Source organism: Helianthus annuus, chromosome 4 (genome assembly GCF_002127325.2).
Source record: "Helianthus annuus cultivar XRQ/B chromosome 4, HanXRQr2.0-SUNRISE, whole genome shotgun sequence".
Classification (NCBI taxonomy): Eukaryota; Viridiplantae; Streptophyta; class Magnoliopsida; order Asterales; family Asteraceae; genus Helianthus; species Helianthus annuus.
In genome coordinates, this window is record NC_035436.2 from 40,045,029 (window position 1) to 40,068,852 (window position 23,824).

The 23,824-nt window shown below is 37.6% G+C and overlaps 1 protein-coding gene across 1 annotated transcript; it reads left to right on the top strand.

Moving 5' to 3' along the window:
• The first annotated feature begins 544 nt into the window (after positions 1-544).
• Positions 545-13,591, top strand: LOC110933292. The gene is made up of 4 exons (XM_022176522.1): positions 545-1,403; positions 1,494-2,845; positions 11,780-12,868; positions 13,223-13,591. Exons 1-4 carry the CDS (start codon positions 545-547, stop codon positions 13,589-13,591), a joined length of 3,669 nt encoding a protein of 1,222 aa, XP_022032214.1.
• Positions 13,592-23,824: the final 10,233 nt, after the last annotated feature.

Consider the following 23,824-nt stretch of genomic DNA (forward strand, 5'->3'; position numbering starts at 1 on the left):
GATAGAGGATATCTGATACGGGCCCAAGTGTGGAGGAGCGGGCTATTTTGTATTTGGAGGCCCAAGATCGTGTAACAAAGGGGGCTTCACTGAAATGGCTATAACTTGGGCTACGGGGGTCCGTTTTGGGCGTGCGACCAGGCGAAACGAACGTCAGAACGAGCTTCATCTTGCTGCAAACTGCCTACGGCCGGCGGTTTGGGTCATCGTCCTGGCCAAAAAACGCTTATTTCCATGAGTTATTTTATGTTTTATGTTTTTAGTGGGTTTTTTGGACTTTTATATTGTTCTAGTTTTTGGCCCAAGTGTGTTTTAGGCCCGTTTTTGAATTTCGGTCACTATTTATATGTTGCTAAAGCTAATGAAAAGAGCAGACTTGAATTTTGAGAAAACTGTTTTTTCACTTCAAATTCCGTGACCTTTGGGTTGCAATTTGGGGGTTGGGGAAGAGTCACACGGGTATTCTTAGAATCAACGTGTTCGATCTTCGTTTCCGTATCACGCGCTACATCAGTTGGTATCAGAGCCGAATTCCTGGCTCAAAATGCCTCCGAGGAGAAACAACAACATGCCTCTCGATGAAGTGTATGAACGTGAGTTGGAGCAGCGACTTATGGCGAGAGTGGATCAGCGGTTGGATCAGGTGGTCGATCAGTTGACTGACCGGATGGCCGACTTGATCAATCGTAGGAGGCAGAGACCCAATGACGGGTATGGTTCTGATTTTAGTAACCCTTTTGGTGATGGTTCGACTTCCGAAGACGAACAGGAAGGGCGGCCAAGGGGTGAACATGGAGGGGGTAACAGGCGTTGGGATTCTGGGATAAGGATTGATATTCCAGAATTTGATGGGGCTAGTTTGAATCCGGAGGGGTTCATCGATTGGTTGGCTACCGTGGAGGAGGTGTTCGAGTACAAGGAGGTGCCTGAAAACAAGCGAGTGGCCTTGATCGCTACCAGGTTACGTGGTAGGGCCTCTGCGTGGTGGCAACAATTGAAGTTAACACGAAACAGGCTCGGAAAGTCAAGGATTGTGACATGGGCCAAGATGAAGAAGTGCTTGCGGTCCAACTTTTTGCCTCATAATTTTCAAAGGTTGATGTACCAACGTCTGCAGAATTTAAAACGGTGGGCCAAATCTGTTGATGATTATACAACGAAGTTTTATCAATTGATTTCGAGGAATGATATTCAAGAACCGGAGGAGCAACTTGTTTCTCGGTATATTGGGGGTCTGAGGGTTCAAATTATGGAGTCCGTGAACCTTTTTGATCCGTTAACCATTCCAGAGGCACACCAACGGGCGTTGGCCTTTGAGAAGCAAAACCGTCGGGTGGGCGGTTCATTTACCCCTGTTGGAGGAAACGTTGGGACAGGCAGTGGGGCACCTCGTGGCGGGCCTAGTTAGCAGAAGCCGGGGGGTAGCAATACCGGGCCTACTTCTAAGGGGGCTAGCAGTAGTGGTCCGAGATGTTTCAGTTGTGGTGAAACAGGCCATCGTCAAGCTGAGTGCAAAAAGGCTGGTAAAAGACACTTGTTTGTTGAGTCTGAGGATGATCAGTATGAAGAGTATGAGAATAACCCAGTGTACGATGAAGAAACTGAATATGAAAAGGATGTTCTGACCGGTGATGTTGGGGTGAATTTGGTGGTCAGACGCTCTTGCTATACACCAAAGGCAGATGGGGATGACTGGTTGAAACACAACATCTTCCACTCAACATGTACCATTTTGGGGAAGGTTTGCACGTTTATCATTGATTCGGGGAGTTGTGACAATCTGATTTCTGAAGAGGCAGTTCAAAAGTTGGCCTTGAAGACAGAGAGTCACCCGAAACCGTACAAGCTTCAATGGCTTAAAAAAGGAGGTGAAGTGACGGTATCTAAAAGGGCACTTGTTTCTATTTCTATTGGTTCAACGTACAAAGATGATGTTGTGTGTGATGTGGTCCCTATGGACGCGTGTCACTTATTGCTGGGTAGACCTTGGGAATATGAACGTAATATAGAGCATAACGGGCGGTCCAATACTTATAGCTTTCTGTTTGGTGGTGTGAAGATCACTCTTGTCCCTAGCAAGCCTAAACAGTTAGCCACAAAACAGTCGGGTAATTTGTTGACCAACAGTCAGTTTCAAGATGAATTGGAGGACACAGACAGTGTTTTTGTTTTGATAGGGAAGGCAGTGCCCGAGGAAGTCGAAATTCCTGATGCTATGGTTCCTTTGCTTGAGGAATTTTCTGATGTGTTTCCTGTTGAGTTGCCTGATGGATTACCACCTTTGCGTGACATCCAACATCATATTGATTTGGAGCCTGGGTCACAGTTACCCAATAGACCACATTACAGGATGAGCCCTGCTGAGCATGAAGAGTTGCGAAGACAGGTTGAGGAGTTGATTTCTAAGGGTCACGTTCGTGAAAGTATGAGCCCTTGTGCTGTTCCGGCTTTATTGACTCCAAAAAAAGATGGCACTTGGCGTATGTGTGTTGATAGTCGAGCAATCAACAAGATTACTGTGAGGTACAGGTTTCCTATTCCTCGACTTGATGATTTGCTTGATCAACTTAGTGGTGCTACTATTTTTACGAAGTTAGATTTGAAGAGTGGTTATTACCAGATTCGTCTTAGACCGGGTGACGAGTGGAAGACTGCCTTCAAGACTCGTGAAGGGTTGTATGAGTGGTTGGTGATGCCATTTGGATTATCAAACGTACCTAGTACTTTTATGCGTGTGATGAATCAGTTGCTTAGACCTTTTATTGGGAAGTTCGTGGTTGTGTATTTTGATGACATTCTCATTTATAGTGCTTCTTTTAGCGACCATGTTGTGCATGTGAGGCAGGTCTTGGCCTTACTTCGCAGGGACCGTTTTTATGCAGCCACCAAGAAGTGTGTGTTCATGACCCCTAAAGTGTTATTCTTGGGGTATGTTGTAACAACTCTCACTAAAAACAATAATTAGGATGATAATTATCTATTATGGAAACCATAATTAAGACACCCAAGTGATTCTACACAAACCCTAAAAATTCCAGAACAAACGGAATCAGGATCAAGGCCCCTAAAACTCAAAGGGGGTAAACCCTAGCTAACGATTATCAACATAAAACGTTGTTTAAATCTTATTGGTCAAAATCATCAAGTCAGCAAGGCTAGTCCCGAACCTAGGCAGCCTATAAATAGAGTGTTTCCCTTATGAACCGTAAGGGATATAGCTTAGGGTCCGTAAGCCTGCCAAATTTCGTGTATAAATAGCAGACATTGGCATTCGATTTCTGCTGTTCAAACGACGTTCAATTTCTCAATTGACGTCGAGTTATTCACTGTACAACACACAAATCAATAATTAGTGTAGCGGGGTACTGCTACGATGTCGGGTATTAACTCGATCGCTTTCAATTCTTTTCTTTCCGTCAGCTTTTATTTTTGTAAATAATAGCTCGGGATTTTGCCCTCTAAATCCCTAAACTCTGCCCCTTATTAGGGTAATAACTCTAATCACTGGTACGATACTTTATCCGATCGATTATAACTATCCAACGATTGTCTGAGTGCTGCTCAAAATGAGTTATACTTTGTTATTCATCGTGATTTCGACTTGAATGTTTGAGTGCTGTCCGAACTCGGGCTATACTCTGTCATTCGTTGTGAATCCGCTGAATTGTTAAGTATTGCACTTGTAAATCGTTGTGAGGGTTTTATCTCGTGATTATCGTTAAAGTTGTATTGAGTTAATACACTAATACGAGTCCTTGTGTCTAGAAATTAGAACTCATAATCAGGAAGTTGTTAAACTAGTATATTAAACTTAGCTATTAAGATAATTTAATGGGTTAGAAAACTTACTAGCTACGACAACTTAACAGGAAAGGAAACTTAAGTAAAGTGAATTAATCAGCTAGTTATATTACTTAATTAATCACTTGATTAAACCATTAGGATTAATTAATCGGTCATGTAAGATTAATTAATCAGTTAATCAATATTAATTAAGCTAAGCAAGATTAATTAAGCTAAGTAAGTTATTTAGTTAAATGGATAAGCAAACTTAATAGTTAAGAAAACTTAATAGTTAAGGAAACTTAATAGTTAAGGAAACTTAATAGTTAAGGAAACTTAATAGTTAAGGAAACTTAATGATTAAGGAAACTTCCTAGCTAAGGAATAAATCTACCTATAAATAGGAAGCTTAGGATTCATTTTCCTTTGTTCATTTCTTCTATTCTTCTCTCTATACGTTGGTGTTCTAACCAATAATCACCAAAGCGATGTCCTGTCCGATCGATTCAGGAACCAACTAACGGATGCCAAAGTGCTATACTTTGAGAGTTCGTTAAACGGATGCCAAAGTACTATACTTTGAGAGTTCGTTAAATGGATGCCAAAGTACTATACTTTGTGATTTTGGTAAACTGAATCCAAAGTGTTACACTTTGTGAAATTCATTAAGGTTCGAATCTCGTGACTACCATTAAGGTTTGATTTGGGTTTTACACAAATACGTATTCCATTCTGTTAAACTATATGTTTAACTACCAAAAATACTCCCAACTACACACTCACAATCAAACAAACTATTAAATCATCAGAAGATCCAGAATAATAAAGTGCATGCTTAATTATCGGAAGAAGTAGAATCAAGAAGCTTGTTAACTCAATCTTGCATGCTTATAAAGTGAGTCATTCTCTTTTTATCAAACTGTTTTACAAAACTCCAAGTTATTTTTTTAAAGTTATAATTACAGTGATTAAGTCTATGTAATCACCAAGTTACAGCCGGTATGTGGGGTTTTGTATACATTACTTATTTCCCGTCACACTTGGACAACGAGTTAGCCTAGGGGTGATCTGACCACAGTCACAGACACCATTTGGACAACGAGATAGCCAATGGGTAGTCGAGTGACAAATACTGTGGGTAGTTGGTTTGATATCAGAAACATTGTAATTCCCCTTAATACTGTAAATTATAACAAATCTGTTTTGTATAAAACCTGAATGAACTCACTCAGTATTTCCCTGCTGACAAAACCTTTTTAAAACACGTTTCAGGTAATTACAGTAGATTGGCGTAAGGATTGGATCCGGCACTGAAAGGACTTCAAGAAGTGGCTTATTTTATTAATTAAATCAAATGAAGAAATATTGTTTTATTAAAAGCTACCTTTGTAAAACATGGAATTTATTCCATCTATTTAAATAAAATCCGGTGTTTCTAAACTCTGATATTTTTCCTAACTCACGGTCCTGATGAAATTTCCGCTGCAAAGTTTTTCAAAATAATCACCGGTACCACTGGACTGCTCACGACTTCCGATTCCGGCCAGGATGGGGTCGGGGGTCGTGACAGAAGGTGGTATCAGAGCTAAGCCACTACTTTAAGCCTATAAGTGTTGTGATAATAATACTTAAGCTTAAATAAAAAGAGTTAGGAGATTACTGTTATATGGTAGCACAAACGATAGCAGTTAGACTTGAACATAAGAAAAGATGCCTTAGTGTAAGCTAAGCCACTTGTTTACGCAATTAGGTGTTATAATAATACCTAAGTTGCAACGGAGAATTAGAAACTTAATATTATCTGATAGTACTCCGGAGGATATTTAGACTTGAACTTAAGAATTTTGCCTTAAAATAAACTTTAAGGTAAACTACTTATATAAGTATAATGTAATGGATACTGGTATTCCATAAGAATGACAATTAGCAGGCAATAGCACTTAATTGTTATTAATTTTGCTCATTGATATTAATTGGTCCAGAATAAGATATGTTACGGAAATATAAATTTCCTTGATTTTGGATAAAAGCCCTAGTAAAAGAGGCACTTTTAAAATCTTGAAAGGTTACTATTAATGGGAAATAGAAAATTTTCTCCGGCAAAACTGGGTATAGAGTAGCAGACTCTCCAGCTTGTCCGGATATACTGAGGTTACCTCTCCGGCGCGAACCGGGTAAGATGGGGTATATAAAATGTCAAACAAGTGACAAGATTTCCCTAAATAGTATCATGGCCTGATATCAGACTTGTTTTTGGAAATAAGAATCTGTTAAATACATTAACCTTATCAAGGGTATGTATATTACAGCATGTGAAATATATAATTATATAGATATGTATATCTATAAGAAATTCCAAAAGCCATAACGATTGATAATTAAGAATAAAGCACAAGTATATGTGTCAATAATAAATCTAGAATTCTTTATCAAGAATCTCTTACCTATATCGATATCAAACATTATTTCGTTTGTTCATCTACCTCGTAACTCGAGCAAATGGGAAACCCATTAAGTTGGGACACCATCAAAAATATAAGAATTACCAATGCATTACCATAAATTATTAACGCCATAAATTATGAACGCAAATAAGAAGCATATAAAATTATGCTAATGCACAAGAAAACACATGAAACTTAAATTATACGTCCACAGACGTCAAAGTTTATCACACACAACTTCCCAGGCAAGGCCTTTGAAAAATATAAATTAGGCACGATGACACCAATATTAATTCCGTCATTAAAAGTACTACTAATCAAAAAGCGGCACTTTGCCACATGATCTTACAAAAGATCTAAATTTCACTAGATACGTTAGAACAAGAATCCAATCTGAGTCATAATTACTAGCACTGCAAAAGGAATCCCATACCTTCGCAAATCCCCTATTTCATTTTATTCGACATTCCCTGATAATGTCACTTAACAACGGTTACCACACGAAATTCCAGATAAAGCTCTTATATTCCCTTCGTTGCAATTCTGACCTCTATGAATAAAACTTTTGCTACTTCCCCTAATGGTCATCATACAATGAGGATTTCTTTCATAGTGGAGAATATTGATCTATTTCATTTCTTGGTAAATCCACACTTTACGCATGCACTATTTGTTGCGCATGTGGTTCGTTTGATTTATGAAGACCACTGGAGGGCTTCATTCCAATTTGTTATTTTTATCAAAAGTTCAAATATCGTGTCAGTATACTTGATCTTTGCATTATAAACCACGTTTATTGCAAAACGTTAACTCTTTGATATCAAGTCAATAAGTTTCTTGAAAAATTCGATTTTCTTTTTGAAAGGTATACATGGTTTCTGTTGTGATCATGTCCGAACTTCCTTATTAAAACTCGTTTTATCCAAACCCAGTTAACTTGCTCGCAATACGTATTCAATTCGAAGTCCCATATGATGGATTGAAACCATCATATTCAAAATAGTCCCAACAAGCACTTCAATTCTCTTGAACCATAACATGCTTGTTTAGTCTTCAAATTCATCAAATCATTTCTTTGATCACGATCACTTTGTGATGACATTTTCACAAATTTGAAGATTGCGCTAATCTAGGATGTAATTATTTATTTATTTATTTATTTATATTGAATCCGCTTTATTGATTTATTTTATAAAAGCAATCTTAACACAATTGTGTGCTAAGATAATGATCCACCATTTCATGTCCTAAATCCGTAGTCCTTACAACCTCAATCGAGCCTTTTGTGATATTTCTTACTCTATCATCATTGATCGAAAAACATTATATAAATTTAGTTGATTATATATAGAAACTTACAATATAGTATTCCTGCATTTAAAATTTTTTTTTAAACCATTAAGGTAAAGAATTTATATTTTTACATATAAAATTTTGTTTGAAGTATACTCTCATTTAAGTTTATGCATTTATTATTGGCGATTAATATTAGTTTTATTATTAGTAATAATATATTAAATAGTAATAGTGTTAGTATTATTTTTAAATACTAGAGTTATTATCAGGGGCATGTATTGAATAGCCTAGCCTTAGTTAGGCATGGACTGGCCACCTATGCTTAAACAAGGCAGCACTAACCAATATTCAACCATGATAATAACTATTTAATATATATAAATTAAGTCATCATATTTATTTAATAAATTTCAATTATATGTAAAAATATTTTTATATTATATATATATAAATATATATATACTTCGTACTGTAAAGAGAAAACATATTTTCATAAAACAATTAAAGGGACGAATAAAATTATCTAAATAATCGTCTAAATATTCATAAACAAGACATATTATAAATAAATGTCATCTTGATTAATATTTCACAACCATTACATACTTATAGAAATTTTTGTATATATATATTAAAATATCAAATGTCATTAACGCAAGCCAATATTTAAGTATGCTTGATATTAAAATAAACATTTATTATTCTACTTTTATGATTTGAAATACCCTAATCTTATAGTTAAACATACTTGATTTTAAAAATGATAATCATGAGTTCTACGATATTGGGTAAACCTATTTATAAAACATATATCATTATTTTATCAAAATTATTACGGGATTTTGATATTTTAAACCTATCTATATTTATTTATTATTTTACTTTATAATAACATAAAAGGAAAAGGTATTTAATAAATTAAAAGATCACCTATCTTTAATCAAACCTTTTGATTAAAGTCATCTGAATACAATTATGTATTAAGATAAAAATACACTAACTTTATTATCTTTTCATACAAATCACCCATCTCAGCACATTAATTTTCTCATATTATAATTCAATATCTGACAAAACATTTTCATGTTTTCATTTCATTTTGAACCGGTCAATCTTAGGTCTTCCTTAGGTGCCAATCAAGGTAAGTTCTCTTCTGACAAAAAATTTTACTAATTCCAAAAAGTTCTTCACATTCATTTTAAGAATCTGTAGATCATATATCTTTTGGCTTAAACATAATCACCTTGGAAACTATTTCATTTCATCGGAATGTCTCATCTTTTGAAATATCCAGATTCGCTTCCTTGAAACTCTCAAATTCAAAAACGGTGGATTTATTCGGTCATCATAATTATTGAATTCTTTCAATCATTACAAACACTTTGTAGCGTCCAAATAGATTTGTAGCCTGTACTAAACCCTATTCATACGTTATTCGTTTGATTTGTCATATTCTTGGTACAATTATGTACTCAGATTACGATACTCTAAATTCTATTGTCCAGTACCATTTAAGTAAACGATATTGATTTTCGGATAATCATTAACAAATCATTTCTCATACTTCCATTCACAAATAAATATTTATTAATTCGGAATCTCCCTCAATTGATCAAAGTAAGTTCATTTCGAATATTGATTCCAATTGTTTCTATAAATCATCTTTATTTTAAAAAATTCATACCCCTCAAAATATCTTTTGATTCCATTCCACGATACATTATTTCTCTTAATTAAAAGAAGAAACATAACCCCAAGAAAATATCATAGTCCAAATCTCGAGGACGAGATTTTTATTAAGGTGGGGAGGATGTAACAACTCTCACTAAAAACAATAATTAGGATGATAATTATCTATTATGGAAACCCTAATTAAGACACCCAAGTGATTCTACACAAACCCTAAAAATTCCAGAACAATCGGAATCAGGATCAAGGCCCCTAAAACTGAAAGGGGGTAAACCTTAGCTAACGATTATCAACATAAAACGTTGTTTAAATCTTATTGGTCAAAATCATCAAGTCAGCAAGGCTAGTCCCGAACCTAGGTAGCCTATAAATAGAGTGCTTCCCTTACGGACCGTAAGGGATATAGCTTACGGTCCGTAAGCCTGCCAAATTTCGTGTATAAATAGCAGACATTGGCATTCGATTTCTGCTGTTCAAACGACGTTCAATTTCTCAATTGACGTCGAGTTATTCACTGTACAACACACAAATCACTAATTAGTGTAGCGGGGTACTGCTACGATGCCGGGTATTAACTCGATCGCTTTCAATTCTTTTCTTTCCGTCAGCTTTTATTTTTGTAAATAATAGCTCGGGATTTTGCCCTCTAAATCCCTAAACTCTGGCCGTTATTAGGGTAATAACTCTAATCACTGGTACGATACTTTATCCGATCGATTATAACTATCCAACGATTGTCTGAGTGCTGCTCAAAATGAGTTATACTTTGTTATTCATCGTGATTTCGACTTGAATGTTTGAGTGCTGTCCGAACTCGGGCTATACTCTGTCATTCGTTGTGAATCCGCTGAATTGTTAAGTATTGCACTTGTAAATCGTTGTGAGGGTTTTATCTCGTGATTATCGTTAAAGTTGTATTGAGTTAATACACTAATACGAGTCCTTGTGTCTAGAAATTAGAACTCATAATCAGGAAGTTGTTAAACTAGTATATTAAACTTAGCTATTAAGATAATTTAATGGGTTAGAAAACTTACTAGCTACGACAACTTAACAGGAAAGGAAACTTAAGTAAAGTGAATTAATCAGCTAGTTATATTACTTAATTAATCACTTGATTAAACCATTAGGATTAATTAATCGGTCATGTAAGATTAATTAATCAGTTAATCAATATTAATTAAGCTAAGCAAGATTAATTAAGCTAAGTAAGTTATTTAGTTAAATGGATAAGCAAACTTAATAGTTAAGAAAACTTAATAGTTAAGGAAACTTAATAGTTAAGGAAACTTAATAGTTAAGGAAACTTAATAGTTAAGGAAACTTAATGATTAAGGAAACTTCCTAGCTAAGGAATAAATCTACCTATAAATAGGAAGCTTAGGATTCATTTTCCTTTGTTCATTTCTTCTATTCTTCTCTCTATACGTTGGTGTTCTAACCAATAACCACCAAAGCGATGTCCTGTCCGATAGATTCAGGAACCAACTAACGGATGCCAAAGTGCTATGCTTTGAGAGTTCGTTAAACGGATGCTAAAGTACTATACTTTGAGAGTTCGTTAAACGGATGCCAAAGTACTATACTTTGTGATTTTGGTAAACGGAATCCAAAGTGTTACACTTTGTGAAATTCATTAAGGTTCGAATCTCGTGACTACCGTTAAGGTTTGATTCGGGTTTTACACAAATACGTATTCCATTCTGTTAAACTATATGTTTAACAACCAAAAATACTCCCAACTACACACTCACAATCAAACAAACTATTAAATCATCAGAAGATCCAGAATAATAAAGTGCACGCTTAATTATCGGAAGAAGTAGAATCAAGAAGCTTGTTATCTCAATCTTGCATGCTTATAAAGTGAGTCATTCTCTTTTTATCAAACTGTTTTACAAAACTCCAAGTTATTTTTTTAAAGTTATAATTACAGTGATTAAGTCTATGTAATCACCAAGTTACAGCCGGTATGTGGGGTTTTGTATACATTACTTATTTCCCGTCACACTTGGACAACGAGTTAGCCAAGGGGTGATCTGACCACAGTCACAGATACCATTTGGACAACGAGATAGCCAATGGATAGTCGAGTGACAAATACTGTGGGTAGTTGGTTTGATATCAGAAACATTGTAATTCCCCTTAATACTGTAAATTATAACAAATCTGTTTTGTATAAAACCTGAATGAACTCACTCAGTATTTCCCTGCTGACAAAACCTTTTTAAAACACGTTTCAGGTAATTACAGTAGATTGGCGTAAGGATTGGATCCTGCACTGAAAGGACTTCAAGAAGTGGCTTATTTTATTAATTAAATCAAATGAAGAAATATTGTTTTATTAAAAGCTACCTTTGTAAAACATGGAATTTATTCCATCTATTTAAATAAAATCCGGTGTTTCTAAACTCTGATATTTTTCCTAACTCACGGTCCTGATGAAATTTCCGCTGCAAAGTTTTTCAAAATAATCACCGGTACCACGGGACTGCTCACGACTTCTGATTCCGGCCAGGATAGGGTCGGGGGTCGTGACATATGTTATTTCTGGTAATGGGATACAGGTTGATGAATCCAAAGTGGCGGCTGTTCAAAGTTGGCCAACTCCTACTACCATTACTGACGTTTGTAGTTTCCATGGGCTTGCTTCTTTTTACAGACGGTTTATTCCACACATCAGTTCTATTATGGCCCTACTGACAGATTGTATGAAGGGGAAGACGTTTGTATGGACAGATGAGGCAGAGTTGGCTTTTCAAGTTGTGAAAGAGAAGCTCACTACAGCACCAATTCTGGTATTGCCTAATTTTTCTCAAGTTTTTGAACTTCATACTGATGCCTCAAAGGTTGGAATTGGTGGGGTTCTTAGTCAGGGTGGTCAACCTGTTGCTTATTTTAGTGAGAAGTTAATTGGGCCTAAGTTGAGGTACAGTACTTATGACCTTGAGTTTTATGCAGTGGTCCAAGCTGTAAAGCATTGGCGTCATTACTTGTTTCAAAAGGAGTTTGTTTTATTCACTGATCATGATTCCCTAAGGCATATTCGTACTCAAGACAAGGTATCTCACAAGCATGGGCGATGGTTGGCCTTTCTGGAGAAGTTTACTTTTGTGGTCATACACAAGACTGGTGTTTCAAATAGGGTTGCTGATGCCTTAAGCAGGAGGAGTAGTCTGCTTGTATCTATGAGGGTTGATGTGCCGGGTTTGGAGGTCATTCGTGAGCAGTTAGCCATCGACCCTTATTTCTCAGTTATTTTGCAGGATGTGGAAACTGGGCAAAAGTCAGACTTTCTTTTGCATGAGGGTTTTCTGTTCAAGGGGAATCAGCTATGTATTCCCGATTCTAGTCTTCGCTTAAAGATTATTAAGGAGTTACATGGTGAGGGGCATGTTGATCATGATCGTACTTTACAATTGGTTCAAGCTTCTTATTATTGGCCAACTATGAGAAAAGAGGTGGATCGTTATGTGAAGAGGTGTCGTATTTGTCAGGTTTCCAAGGGCACGGCTCCCAATGCGGGTCTCTATATGCCTTTGCCAATCCCCTCACAGCCATGGGTTGATATTAGTATGGATTTCGTGTTAGGGTTACCTCGTACTCAGAGAGGTAATGATTCCATCTTTGTTGTGGTGGATCGGTTTTCTAAGATGGTACATTTTATTCCCTGCAAGAAGACGACTGATGCTGTTAATGTAGCCCAACTATTTTTTCGTGATGTGTACCGTTTGCATGGGCTACCTTCTTCAATTGTGTCCGATCGGGATACCCGATTTCTGAGCCATTTTTGGCGTAGCTTGTAGAAGATGGTGAATACTCAACTCAACTACAGTAGTGCTTATCACCCACAAACTGATGGGCAAACTAAAGTTGTTAATCGGTTACTTGGGAATTTGCTGAGGTGTTTGGTTGGTGATCATGTGAAGGCATGGGATCAAAAATTGTGACAAGCTGAGTTTGCTCATAATCATGCTGTTAATTGGAGCACTGGATATATCCCATTTCAGGTAGTTTATTCATCTCAGCCTCGAGGACCACTTGATTTGATGTCTCTTCTTGTTTCTGGATCTATTCCAAAGAAAGTTCAAGATTTCGCGGAGGGTTTACATGAAGTTCATAATGCTGTGTATGATCATTTGACCGGAGCTAATCTGAAGTATAAGCAAGCTGCTGATCAGAAGCGTAGGCATGTTGAGTTCGAGGAAGGTGATTTTTTTTGGGCTGTTTTGACTAAGGATCGTTTTACAGTTGGGGAGTATAACAAGTTATCAGCAAAGAAGATTGGCCCAATTGAAATCGTGGAGAAGATCAACCCGAATGCATATCATCTGAAACTGCCCAGTCACATTCGTTGTTCTGATGTGTTTAACGTGTAGCATCTGTTGCCTTATTATGGAGAGTCTTCTGATGATGAACCTGTTGGTAATTCGAGGGTGAATTTTGTCTACCCAGGGGGGAATGATGCGGGCCCAAGTGTGGAGGAGCAGGCTATTTTGTATTTGGAGGCCCAAGATCGTGTAACAAAGGGGGCTTCACTAAAATGGCTCTAACTTGGGCTACGGGGTCCGTTTTGGGCGTGCGACCAGGCGAAACGAACGTGAGAACGACCTTCATCTTGCTGCAAACTGCCTACGGCCGGCGGTTTGGGTCATCGTCCGGGCCAAAAAACGCTTATTTCCATGAGTTATTTTATGTTTTATATTTTTAGTGGGTTTTTTGGACTTTTCTTTTGTTCTAGTTTTTAGCCCAAGTGTGTTTTAGGCCCGTTTTTGAATTTCGGTCACTATTTATATGTTGCTAAAGCTAATGAAAAGAGCAGACTTTAATTTTGAGAAAACTATTTTTTTCACTTCAAATTCCGTGGCCTTTAGGTTGCAATTTGGGGGTTGGGGAAGAGTCACACGGGTATTCTTAGAATCAACGTGTTTAATCTTCGTTTCCGTATCACGCGCTACATCAATATCTTGACCCGGGCCTTTACTCCGAAACATGGGCGAACCGCAATGAGCCGTATCCACAATAAATGCATCAACAAACTCCCCCTTGGATGCTGCTCGTGAGGTTCGTCTATATACTGTTTTCGGATTTTAAAACGCCTTCACATGTCACAAACAGGGAGTGTATCAGCAAACTCCCCCTTGAACGTCGCTCGTGAAGCATTGATCTTCGAATTTTAGATCCTTGCGGTGTTGAGAAGTGGTCAGGGGCAACTTGATCATTTTGATCCTTTGACTGCATCCATGTTGTGTCTTCATTCCAAAGCTCGTCTTCTAACACGTTCTCTTTGCCTTTAGCTGGTCCTAATGCCGCATCTGCACATACAAGAAAGCTAAACGTGTAATGAGAACAACTACTTGGAATATAATCAAACGACACACATATGACCAACTCTCAATCAAACATCGACCGACAACAGTTTGAAAATTGTAAAAATTTGATCGATTTTAGATTTTAACTTTCAACACTTGTTAATTTTGACAGTTTATGAAGATGCAATTGTTTTAGGTTTCTATCAGGTTTCAGGTGGGAAAAGACTCGAGATCCAACATCGTACAATAAAAAAAAGATAGAAATAAAATCTTTTTGGTTTTTATAAAGTTTATATTAAAACACACCTAAAATCTTTTTGGAATCTTCGCATATTTCAAATGTAAAAACGGAAAGCAGTAAATAAATATTTACAGACATTATTTTTGCGAGTTTCGAGGGTAAGAGAATCATATCAGTGTACGGTCACGCCAAAACTCTTGTGTTGTTCAATTAGTTAACATTAAGATAAGCATCCTATAACGATTATCGGTATTGTTGTCCACTTAAGCTCAACTCATCAGATGTACTCGCGGTTAGGGGATACGTTAAGGTATGATTTATACTTCCCAACAGGTGTTCATCCATACACGATACATTCCCGTATCAAGGTATGCACGAGAGTTCATCTTACTGGTGAGTATACCATTTATCATCTGGTTTCAACGTATATGATGTGTGATACTCACTTATTTTTGGATGAATACAAGTCCTTTGTGATTAAATAACTTACTAATGAGGAACTTGATATTCGATGCATGAAGGGTATAAGAGCAAGTACGTGAACAAGTTAGTACCATCGTACTGACAAAGAGACGAACTTGACTCCCGGATAAACTGTGATATTTTATCACTTATTGTTTGGGACATGTGATTGTTTATCACTTATTAAGGTCGTATGCATCATGTATTATATACATGTTTATATGACATGTACACGTATGTAAGGTATCTTGGAAGCTCTAGACTTGCGTCCCCGTTGTTTTCGGTAAAAGAGACAACCATGATACCCAGATGATAAACAACATAAAGACCACATATCTCAGAACCTCGGCAATCTATCAAACGAAACTTCGGTACGAAGACCATATGCCAATGAGCGGTTCCCACACAGTCTTCAGTTGATTTAGGTTTATATCACCCTGCACACTTTAAAATGATTGTGAGCCTACCGATACATCTTATATATAGCTGCTTATCGGTTTTTATTTTTGGTTTAAAGAGGTTTCGACAGACCACTGATGTACTATCATTTTCTCTTTTGTTCACCAGGATACTCATTTTTGCTTTTCTATTGTTTTAGTGTTTTTGAAATTTTTCGATGTTTTTGTATTTTTAAAATTTTTCAATGTTTTTGTATTTTTCGTTTTTACTCCTCCGAAAATGTAAAAAGTACGAGAAATTAAGAAAACACAAATAAATATTTACAAAAATGATTTTCCGATGTTGGTTTTACTCTGGTTTGACCTTAATGTCGTTTACCATTAGTAAATAGTCAAATCGTGATTTGTCAAAAGCTTTGGTAAAAAGGTCGGCACGTTGGTCATCGGTGTGGACTAAAACAACATTAACGAGTTTCATATTTAAATGATCATGGGTGAGGTGATATTCGAGATTAATGCGTTTGGTCAAGGAGTGATGTACGAGTTATTAGTAATTCAAAAAGCAGCTTAAATATCGACAAGGATAGGAGAGATTAGAAATTCAAAACCATAATCCTACTACTATTTAGTGCATTGGCAGGAACCTGAGTGCTCTCCCAAACTGGATATCCACTCGGTGTGGACTTTAAGGTCGATTTTGTAGCTACTTCAATTAACTGAGAAATCTCTTCACAGCAATAAGATGATAAACCTTCGGGTCCGGCTGGTAAGTGGCAAATGGAGCATGTGGGAAAGCTTGTACACATCATCATGGGAAGGTCCATACATGATGTCTTCCACATGCTTTTACACCAGCAAAGGTCTTTGTCTTTCTCCTTCAGAAGTAGTGTGCGGTTGTTCAATCCACTCCAAGGTATCCTCACACCCGGTTGGTTTGATCAACAAACACATTTTCTTCAATCACACCGTGAAGAAATGTACACTACACATTTATGTTGTAAGGCTGAACCTTCTTGTGGAAGAGATAAGACATGAATCTTCGAAAGGATTCAAACGTGCTGCAGGCGCGTACATTTTGTTGGAATCTATCCTCTTGACCTGATCAAAACCTTCGATAACCAAAATTTGGTATGTTTTTCATTTTGTCAAAGTTTCCAGTTTCTTTCATCATCATTCAATCACCAGACATTTTATCTTCTTTTCTTTTACCTCTACATCAAAGGCAACAATATTCTCCTAGATGTAACAATGTTTCGGAGCCTTTTGTCGCCGATCTTTTGCATTGACGCTCCACTATCAACAATCCTAAGACTATCAATAGTTCCTCCTGGAACATCCTGCACACTCATTCAGAGATTAGTTGGAGAGGGGGACCGAAGCCTTCACAGACTTCAGTCATCCGTCATCATCGAGGATTGTGACATCCATTTCCCGATGATTCGGAATTGATGTAGCTCCCCTTGAAACAGTTACCGGTTTTGGTTTCCAAATCTGTTTTTGTTTTTCATTTTTAATTTCTAATTTAACAGACTGTTTTTGGATAACCTCTGGTTTTAAAACCTTTTCAATTTCTTTTCTTTGTTTCTTTTTCTGTTTCATTTCCCGTTGTTTAATAAGATGAGGGTCCTGTTTTGGTGAACCAGATCTTTTATCGTAATTGTTACCACGGGGGGCATCAACTTTTGCCTTTCCCTTGGTGAGATATGGACAGTTTCTGACAATGTTCCCGTACTCACCGCACTCAAAACATGATCTCCGCTCAACAAACCTCGGAGTATCATAACTGTAGGAGCTTGAAGATGAACTTCGTGATCTTGAGGTACTTGGTCCTATATCACAACAATTTGTGTGTTGTGTGTAGTTGTTTTGACTGTTTCTTTTCAAAATCTTCTTTTGAATAACAAAATCTGTGTTGGATTTGTTTTCAAAAGATTCAATTTATCCGTCCCTCGGGATTTCACGAAATTCACCTTCTGAACCTTCTTCTTGTTTTGGCTCTGTTTGCCTTTTCCCTTTCCTTGGTGAGCTTGACTTTGCTTTCGTTGATTGTTTTGTGGTTGAAATTTTTGACTCCCATATTTCTGTCTAACTTCGGATTTTGGCATAGGAGCACACCGAGTTACTACAACCCCTGGGCTCAACTTTCCCAAAAACTTACTAGTAGAATCTTCGAAATCTATGTCAATCAAGGATTGATTGACATTCTTGATTGGGAAATCCTTGTCTGAATATATTTTATCAGATCCAATCAACGTGTAAAGCAAATTTACGCTTACACAATCTTGTGCAGACGTGGACTCAACCAGAACAGTCTTAGCAGGTTTTGCGGCAGGATCACATAGAATATGATTCTCAAGAGGTATGTCCTCTTCTTTAATTACCGCATCAGACTGTGCTGAGTCAGTATCATCGGATTCATCATCCGAAGAATCAGCATCCTCAACAATGACTGGAGGATCCTAATTTTGTTCAGTAGTTGATACTTTCGTATCTGCTGACACATCCAAATCTGATGATACTTCTTTTTTCTAACCGAGCCCAGCTGCAAATTCCTCAACGTCTAATGGAACTGATGGCTCAAATTGAGGTTTATCCTCCTCATCAGGCATTGCGGTATAATTGTGTCTTACAGGCAGAGGACACCTCTTATAGCCAATGCACGTGACATCATTCTTCTTTTTTTCTGTATGTCAATGATGTGATCCAGCACATACCTAGAGTTTGAGTAACTATCTAATCTTAGCTGGATCGTCTCACTTTCACACTTGACACAGGCCAACTCCTTTTGTGCTTCCTCGAGCCTAGTGATGTAATATTTATAGCAGTTTGTTTTCTTGAAACTGTTTTTACTAGCTCGGTTTTATCTTCCCTTAATGTGTCAATTACTTTCTTAAATTCTTTTTCATGATTTTTATGGAACAAGTTGGCCTCAGTGCATTTCGCAAGATCCACGATCAAACTTTGAATGTGGATAAATGTCACGTCATACTTACTTTGCAAATCATCATATTTTCTTTGCAAGTCAGACAATCTAGCACCTAAATCAGACAATCTATCATCAAAAATGTTGATACATTTTATGTGGATGCGACTCGACTCGTTTCGGTTCAACTTGGTTTCGACACGGTTAGGTCCGGCTCAAGTCCGATGTCACGACATTCCTCCGTCGTGCGCCCCAGAGTTCGACACGCGAAGCACGGAGAGCCGCGAACAAATTCCGTTTACACATCATCATGACATCATCATGATGATGTCATGATGATGTCATGTAGTAGAAATTGCATGCGAATATTCAAACAGAAATGTATGTCGACGAAACATAAAGTGTTTCGTCGACTTTGTTGTTTCGTCATGGCCTATCCTATGTTCCGTCGCCTGTTGGGCTTCTTCAGGCCCAATGTCTGGCCCAAGGTTGTTTCGCCGAGTTATCTTTGTGTTTCGTCAAGGTCTGTGTCTGTCTACTATAAATACCCCTCATAGTTTCTGTGTGAAAAGTATGAGAGCTGTGAGACTTAGTGAGAGTCTGTAAAACTGTGTGTGTATCAGTTGTATCTGTTCTCATCCCGTTTAATAATAGATTGTGTTTCATTGGTTATTCTATGTTCTTATTAACTGTGTTTGGTTTGCACCGTCACGGGGATTCCGCACCCGTTACCGTGTTTGTTATTAACAAGGATTCGGTTTTCGTTATCGATCCTCCGATCTCGGGACCTACATAAAATAACACAGTTATCACATTTATTAGATTTAGATTCATCGACACATACCTGACCTGACGAGCTGCCAACATTAGCCATAAAGGCTAAATGATGAGAAGAAGAAGAAGAAGAAAAAGCAGCAGCTTGATCCACCAGAATAGATCTTCTGTCATTCCCTGCTTTAGCTTCACTCAAAAGCTCCTCAACATCCGCATCAATGGACTCATGTGACACTTCCTCCGTCCCATGTTCACCTAAACTTGAGGTTTCTTCATCCGAGCTTCCACTATAACCAGAACTGCCCTCATCAGAAGATTCTCCACCACACGCATGCTTTAGATCCTTGACAACTTCAGCAAAACACGTTGTTCCACCCTGATCACCATTACCCAGTTGAATTGACCAGTCACAACCTTCATCAACTTGCACCACAAGAGCTCGGTTGTTGTTTGATGGACCTGCTTGATGAGTATTGTTTACAGGCATCAATGCACGCTCATTATTCCTGTTTTGATTCTGGTTTTGTTGATTGCCTTGATTTCTGAAAGGATTTTGGTTCCTATGCTGAGTTGGCTTCGTACATTCACGTTTGAAGTGACCCCGTTCACCACAGTTGAAACACTTGACCGCCTGCTTATCGAACCCATACTTGGTATCTTTCTTGCTTTCCAAGCTGGTTCTACCTGTTCTTTCCATGAAATCTTTTGATCGCCTCACAGCACTAGTAAATGCCCTCTTGATATCCATCAAATCCATTTCATCCTTATTGATTTGCTGATAATCTTCCTGAGTCAAATTGATGTTCCCAATTTGCCCTACTAGTAACCCACAGTATGTGCTCACCAAAGTGTTTAGAAGCTCCGTATGTTCCTTTGCCACCTCAACACTTACTTTCGAGAAACATGAAGTATCTAGCCGGACTGTGTTTGGATTAGTTGATTGACCAGCATTGACTGTTGATGAAGTGTTTCCATAATAGGCTTGTTGTTGGCCTTTGTAGTTTGGATCAAGAAATAATGCTACTCTAGTAGACTGATAGCTTTGCTCTGAGGATGCTGGTTTTGGTGTTCCATACATATCGGTACTCGAGACAAACGCCGTTTGTAGCTGAGCATGTTGAGCAGGTCTAGAAACCATGCTGGCACCACCACAATTTCCATAATACATCTCGGGATTTTGTGGTACCGACACTCTTTTTGCCTTCCTGATTTCATCTTGATTTTTGTTCTCCAAGAGTTTAATGAAATCATGAATGTTGGTTGTAGCTAGTGTGCCATTATATTTCAGAATCTCTAAGAAACCTCTCCATTGAGCTGGTAATGCGTCAACAAACTTAGTGATAACCTCTTCCTGAGTTGCCGCGACCTTAAAATTACCCATCTCACTCAGAAAATGATAAAATCGACTTGACATGTCTCCCAACGATTCATTTTCCATACACATGAAGTCGTCGAACTCCTTTTGAGTAGATCATGTCTCAGTTTGCGTGATGATGTATTTCCCTTACCTCTCGCCTTTAATGCATCACATATACCTTTTGTCGTTTTGAATCCCACAAACTGATGATAAATATCTTTGTTCAAGGCTTGAGTTAGAATTGAAAATGCTTTCTTTTCTAAATCATATGCCTTTTTATCATCGCTAGAAATATCTGCAAAAGTTGCGGCATTTGAACCGGCTTCTTCAAGAGGTTGATCAAATTCTGTGGTAAAAGACAACCTCAACTCCGTGTTTTGCCCAAGAACATTTGAATACTTTGGTTTTGATTTGTATCAAAAGCCCACTGATTTGCGGTAATCGTACTTGATTGTGCTGATGACGAAGGCGTGGGAGTCTGAGCCCATGAAGGAATCGGACGCGAACCTTTACTCGTATACATATCTACATTGGGATCCGGTTTCCAACCCCACCAGTCGGAAGTCATATTTGGTTGAAACTAAGTGACAAACCCTCGAAAAACTAATTTAAACAAGTTTTAGAATGAAATGCAAGTCTTCTGTGAAAAATGTAACAATGAGACTACGAAGACTCAAGTCTACGAAGACTCAAGTCCCATGAAGTCTCAGAGGTTCACTAAGAATTGACTCCCACGAAGAGCGCAATAACTATGATTCCTACGAACACTTGAGCCCAATAAAGGTCCACTAAGTGTTAAATGTAATGGCCCAAAAGAAAGTCCACAGGGAGTTGATTTAAAGGACTCTTCGTTGACCCCACAAACCAAAACTTACCAAGAATAGGATTTTTCAAAGTAAGGAAGACAAGTTGGTGGGTTGGTGAGATTGTTGAAACCTTTTTAGTAAAGACCTTATCTTTTGAACAGAGAAAGTTGGTGGAAAAGACCTTATCTTTTGAACAGGAAAAGTTGGTGAAAGAAGATCTCCTTTTAAAATATTTTAAGATTTTCAAATAGATCAAATAAAATGAAAACTAAACCCAGACAATGTGAAGAACACAAGAACACCGAAGACTTTATGATGTTTTCGGCCAAAGTGTTCACCGGAAAGTTTTCCGAAACAAGTTTGTCAAAAATTTAAAAAAAAAAACCTCATCCTTTTATGAGATTAAAAAAGTTTTTATGAAAATTTTTAACAACAACAAACAAGTTCTTCAGATTTTTAACCCATAAAACTTTCAAAACACAAACTTTACTGAAAAACTTCGAGAACTAAGTTCGAAAAACTTCGACACACGGCTCGGTTTTAACAAGGATGAGAGCCTTGGCTCTGGTACCACTTGTAGGTCCACTAGCGAAGGATCTAGTAACCTTATCCTTGTTGTCGAACAAACCCGGTTGTGCGGAATCCAACCGGTAAGTTAAACCGAGCAAAGAACACGAAGACACAAAGACAAGAATAGATTCAACGTTTAAATCTCAAAGTATATTGATTCCAGAGAGTTTTGTTACAAGATTACAGTACAGAAAAAGCTCAAACTCACTGGTGTTCTCTCTCTCTCTCTGTTCTGTGTCTCAATCTTATCTTGTTGCTGCAAGCTGTTTAAATAGACAAAGCGTAACTGCACATCCACGAACAATGGACAGGGCTACGAACCATAATGGCATCCCACGAAGACTAGAGTCTTCGTGGCCTGGACTCTTCGTCCACAATAATCCTCGATGAACAATGAGACTTCGTGACACCACCTTCAGTCTTCGTCATGCATGGGTGTTCGTCCAACATGGAGTCTTCGTTGGAGAGCAAGGAGTCTTCGTCATGCATGGGTGTTCGACCAACATGAAATGTTCGTTGGAGAGCAAGTAGTCTTCGTTGTGGAAAGTCTTCGTCCAAAAGAGGGTTCGTCCAAAAGGAGTCTTCGTCACAAGAAGACTTCGTCCAAAGAAGTCTTCGTTGAACCTTCAGTCTTCGTTGACAAATCAAGCCCAATAAACATTCAAGCCCAACAACCATTCTTAGTGGATAAGGATGGACGAACAATAAGAATGCTGTGTTAGAATATCATGCATTCCTTTCATTGCCTTCATGCAAGGTCTTGTAGAACACAATCAACAATATACTAACATCAAACCGGGTCAAGATAGGAGGATATCTTGACCCCGGCCTTCACTCCGAAACATGGGCTAACCGCAACGAGCCGTATCCACAATAAATGCATCAACATTTACACTTAGGGCAAGAAGATGAGATAAAATACCATTACAAAGATCAGTTCGAAAACCTAGCAGATCAAGAGAAGATTGATTGTTCTTAAAAAAAGAAAAACAATAAAAGGATTCTTACTCGTCGATTGAAGGTCTAATAGTTGAATCGCAATTCTAGTAGGAGAATAGGGTTTTGTTCAAGATGGATCATCTGGTTATTAATTTGGGAATGATAATGGTTTGAAGGTGGATATGGCAATTCATCTCTCCTAGGGTTTTGTGTAATGAACAAAGGACACACATGATAAAACATAAAAAAGCAAGGGAAAAAAAAGGGGATGCTTCTATCGAGTGTCATGTGTTCCCTAATGAGTTTACTTTTTATTAGTATGTATAGCTTAATAAGCTTTAGAGGTACACAAATACACTCTTAAAATAGTATAATGGTTCACAAGTAATTAAAATTAGAAGAAAATGTATCATATTAATTATTTGCGACTATTAATTATTTGCGACTGGTTTTTTAGAAACCTTTATTTTATTACCTTTTCTGACCAAATTTAGGGACATGAAGTTTTATTTCAAAACTAACAAACAGCTTAGACCATGTGTAGTGGTGAAGAATTATAATGCCCCCATAATGGGGCATTATCCGACACGTGTCATCCCAGTCAGCATGGGGCATTATAGCAAAAGTGGTGTAGTGGGCATAATACCTAATAATGCCCCTTCCAATTATTAAAAAAAAGAAAAAAAAAACTTATTCAAAAAGATGAAAAGTCATCCACTAATCTATGCTCCTATTGGTCAGTCAAAGTTTATGCTTGTTTGTTTGGGCGTTTCAAGCCGGATGACTTTTTTTTCAAAAATTTTATAAAGTAACGCCCCATGTAATGGTGG

Coding starts and splice junctions, on each gene's coding strand:
- LOC110933292 (XM_022176522.1), top strand. CDS start 545: ATGCCTCCGAGGAGAAACAACAACATGCCTCTCGATGAAGTGTATGAA. Junction 2,846..11,779: donor ATGTTGTGCATGTGAGGCAG/GTCTTGGCCTTA, acceptor AATGGGATACAG/GTTGATGAATCCAAAGTGGC. Junction 12,869..13,222: donor TGGATCGGTTTTCTAAGATG/GTACATTTTATT, acceptor ATCCCATTTCAG/GTAGTTTATTCATCTCAGCC.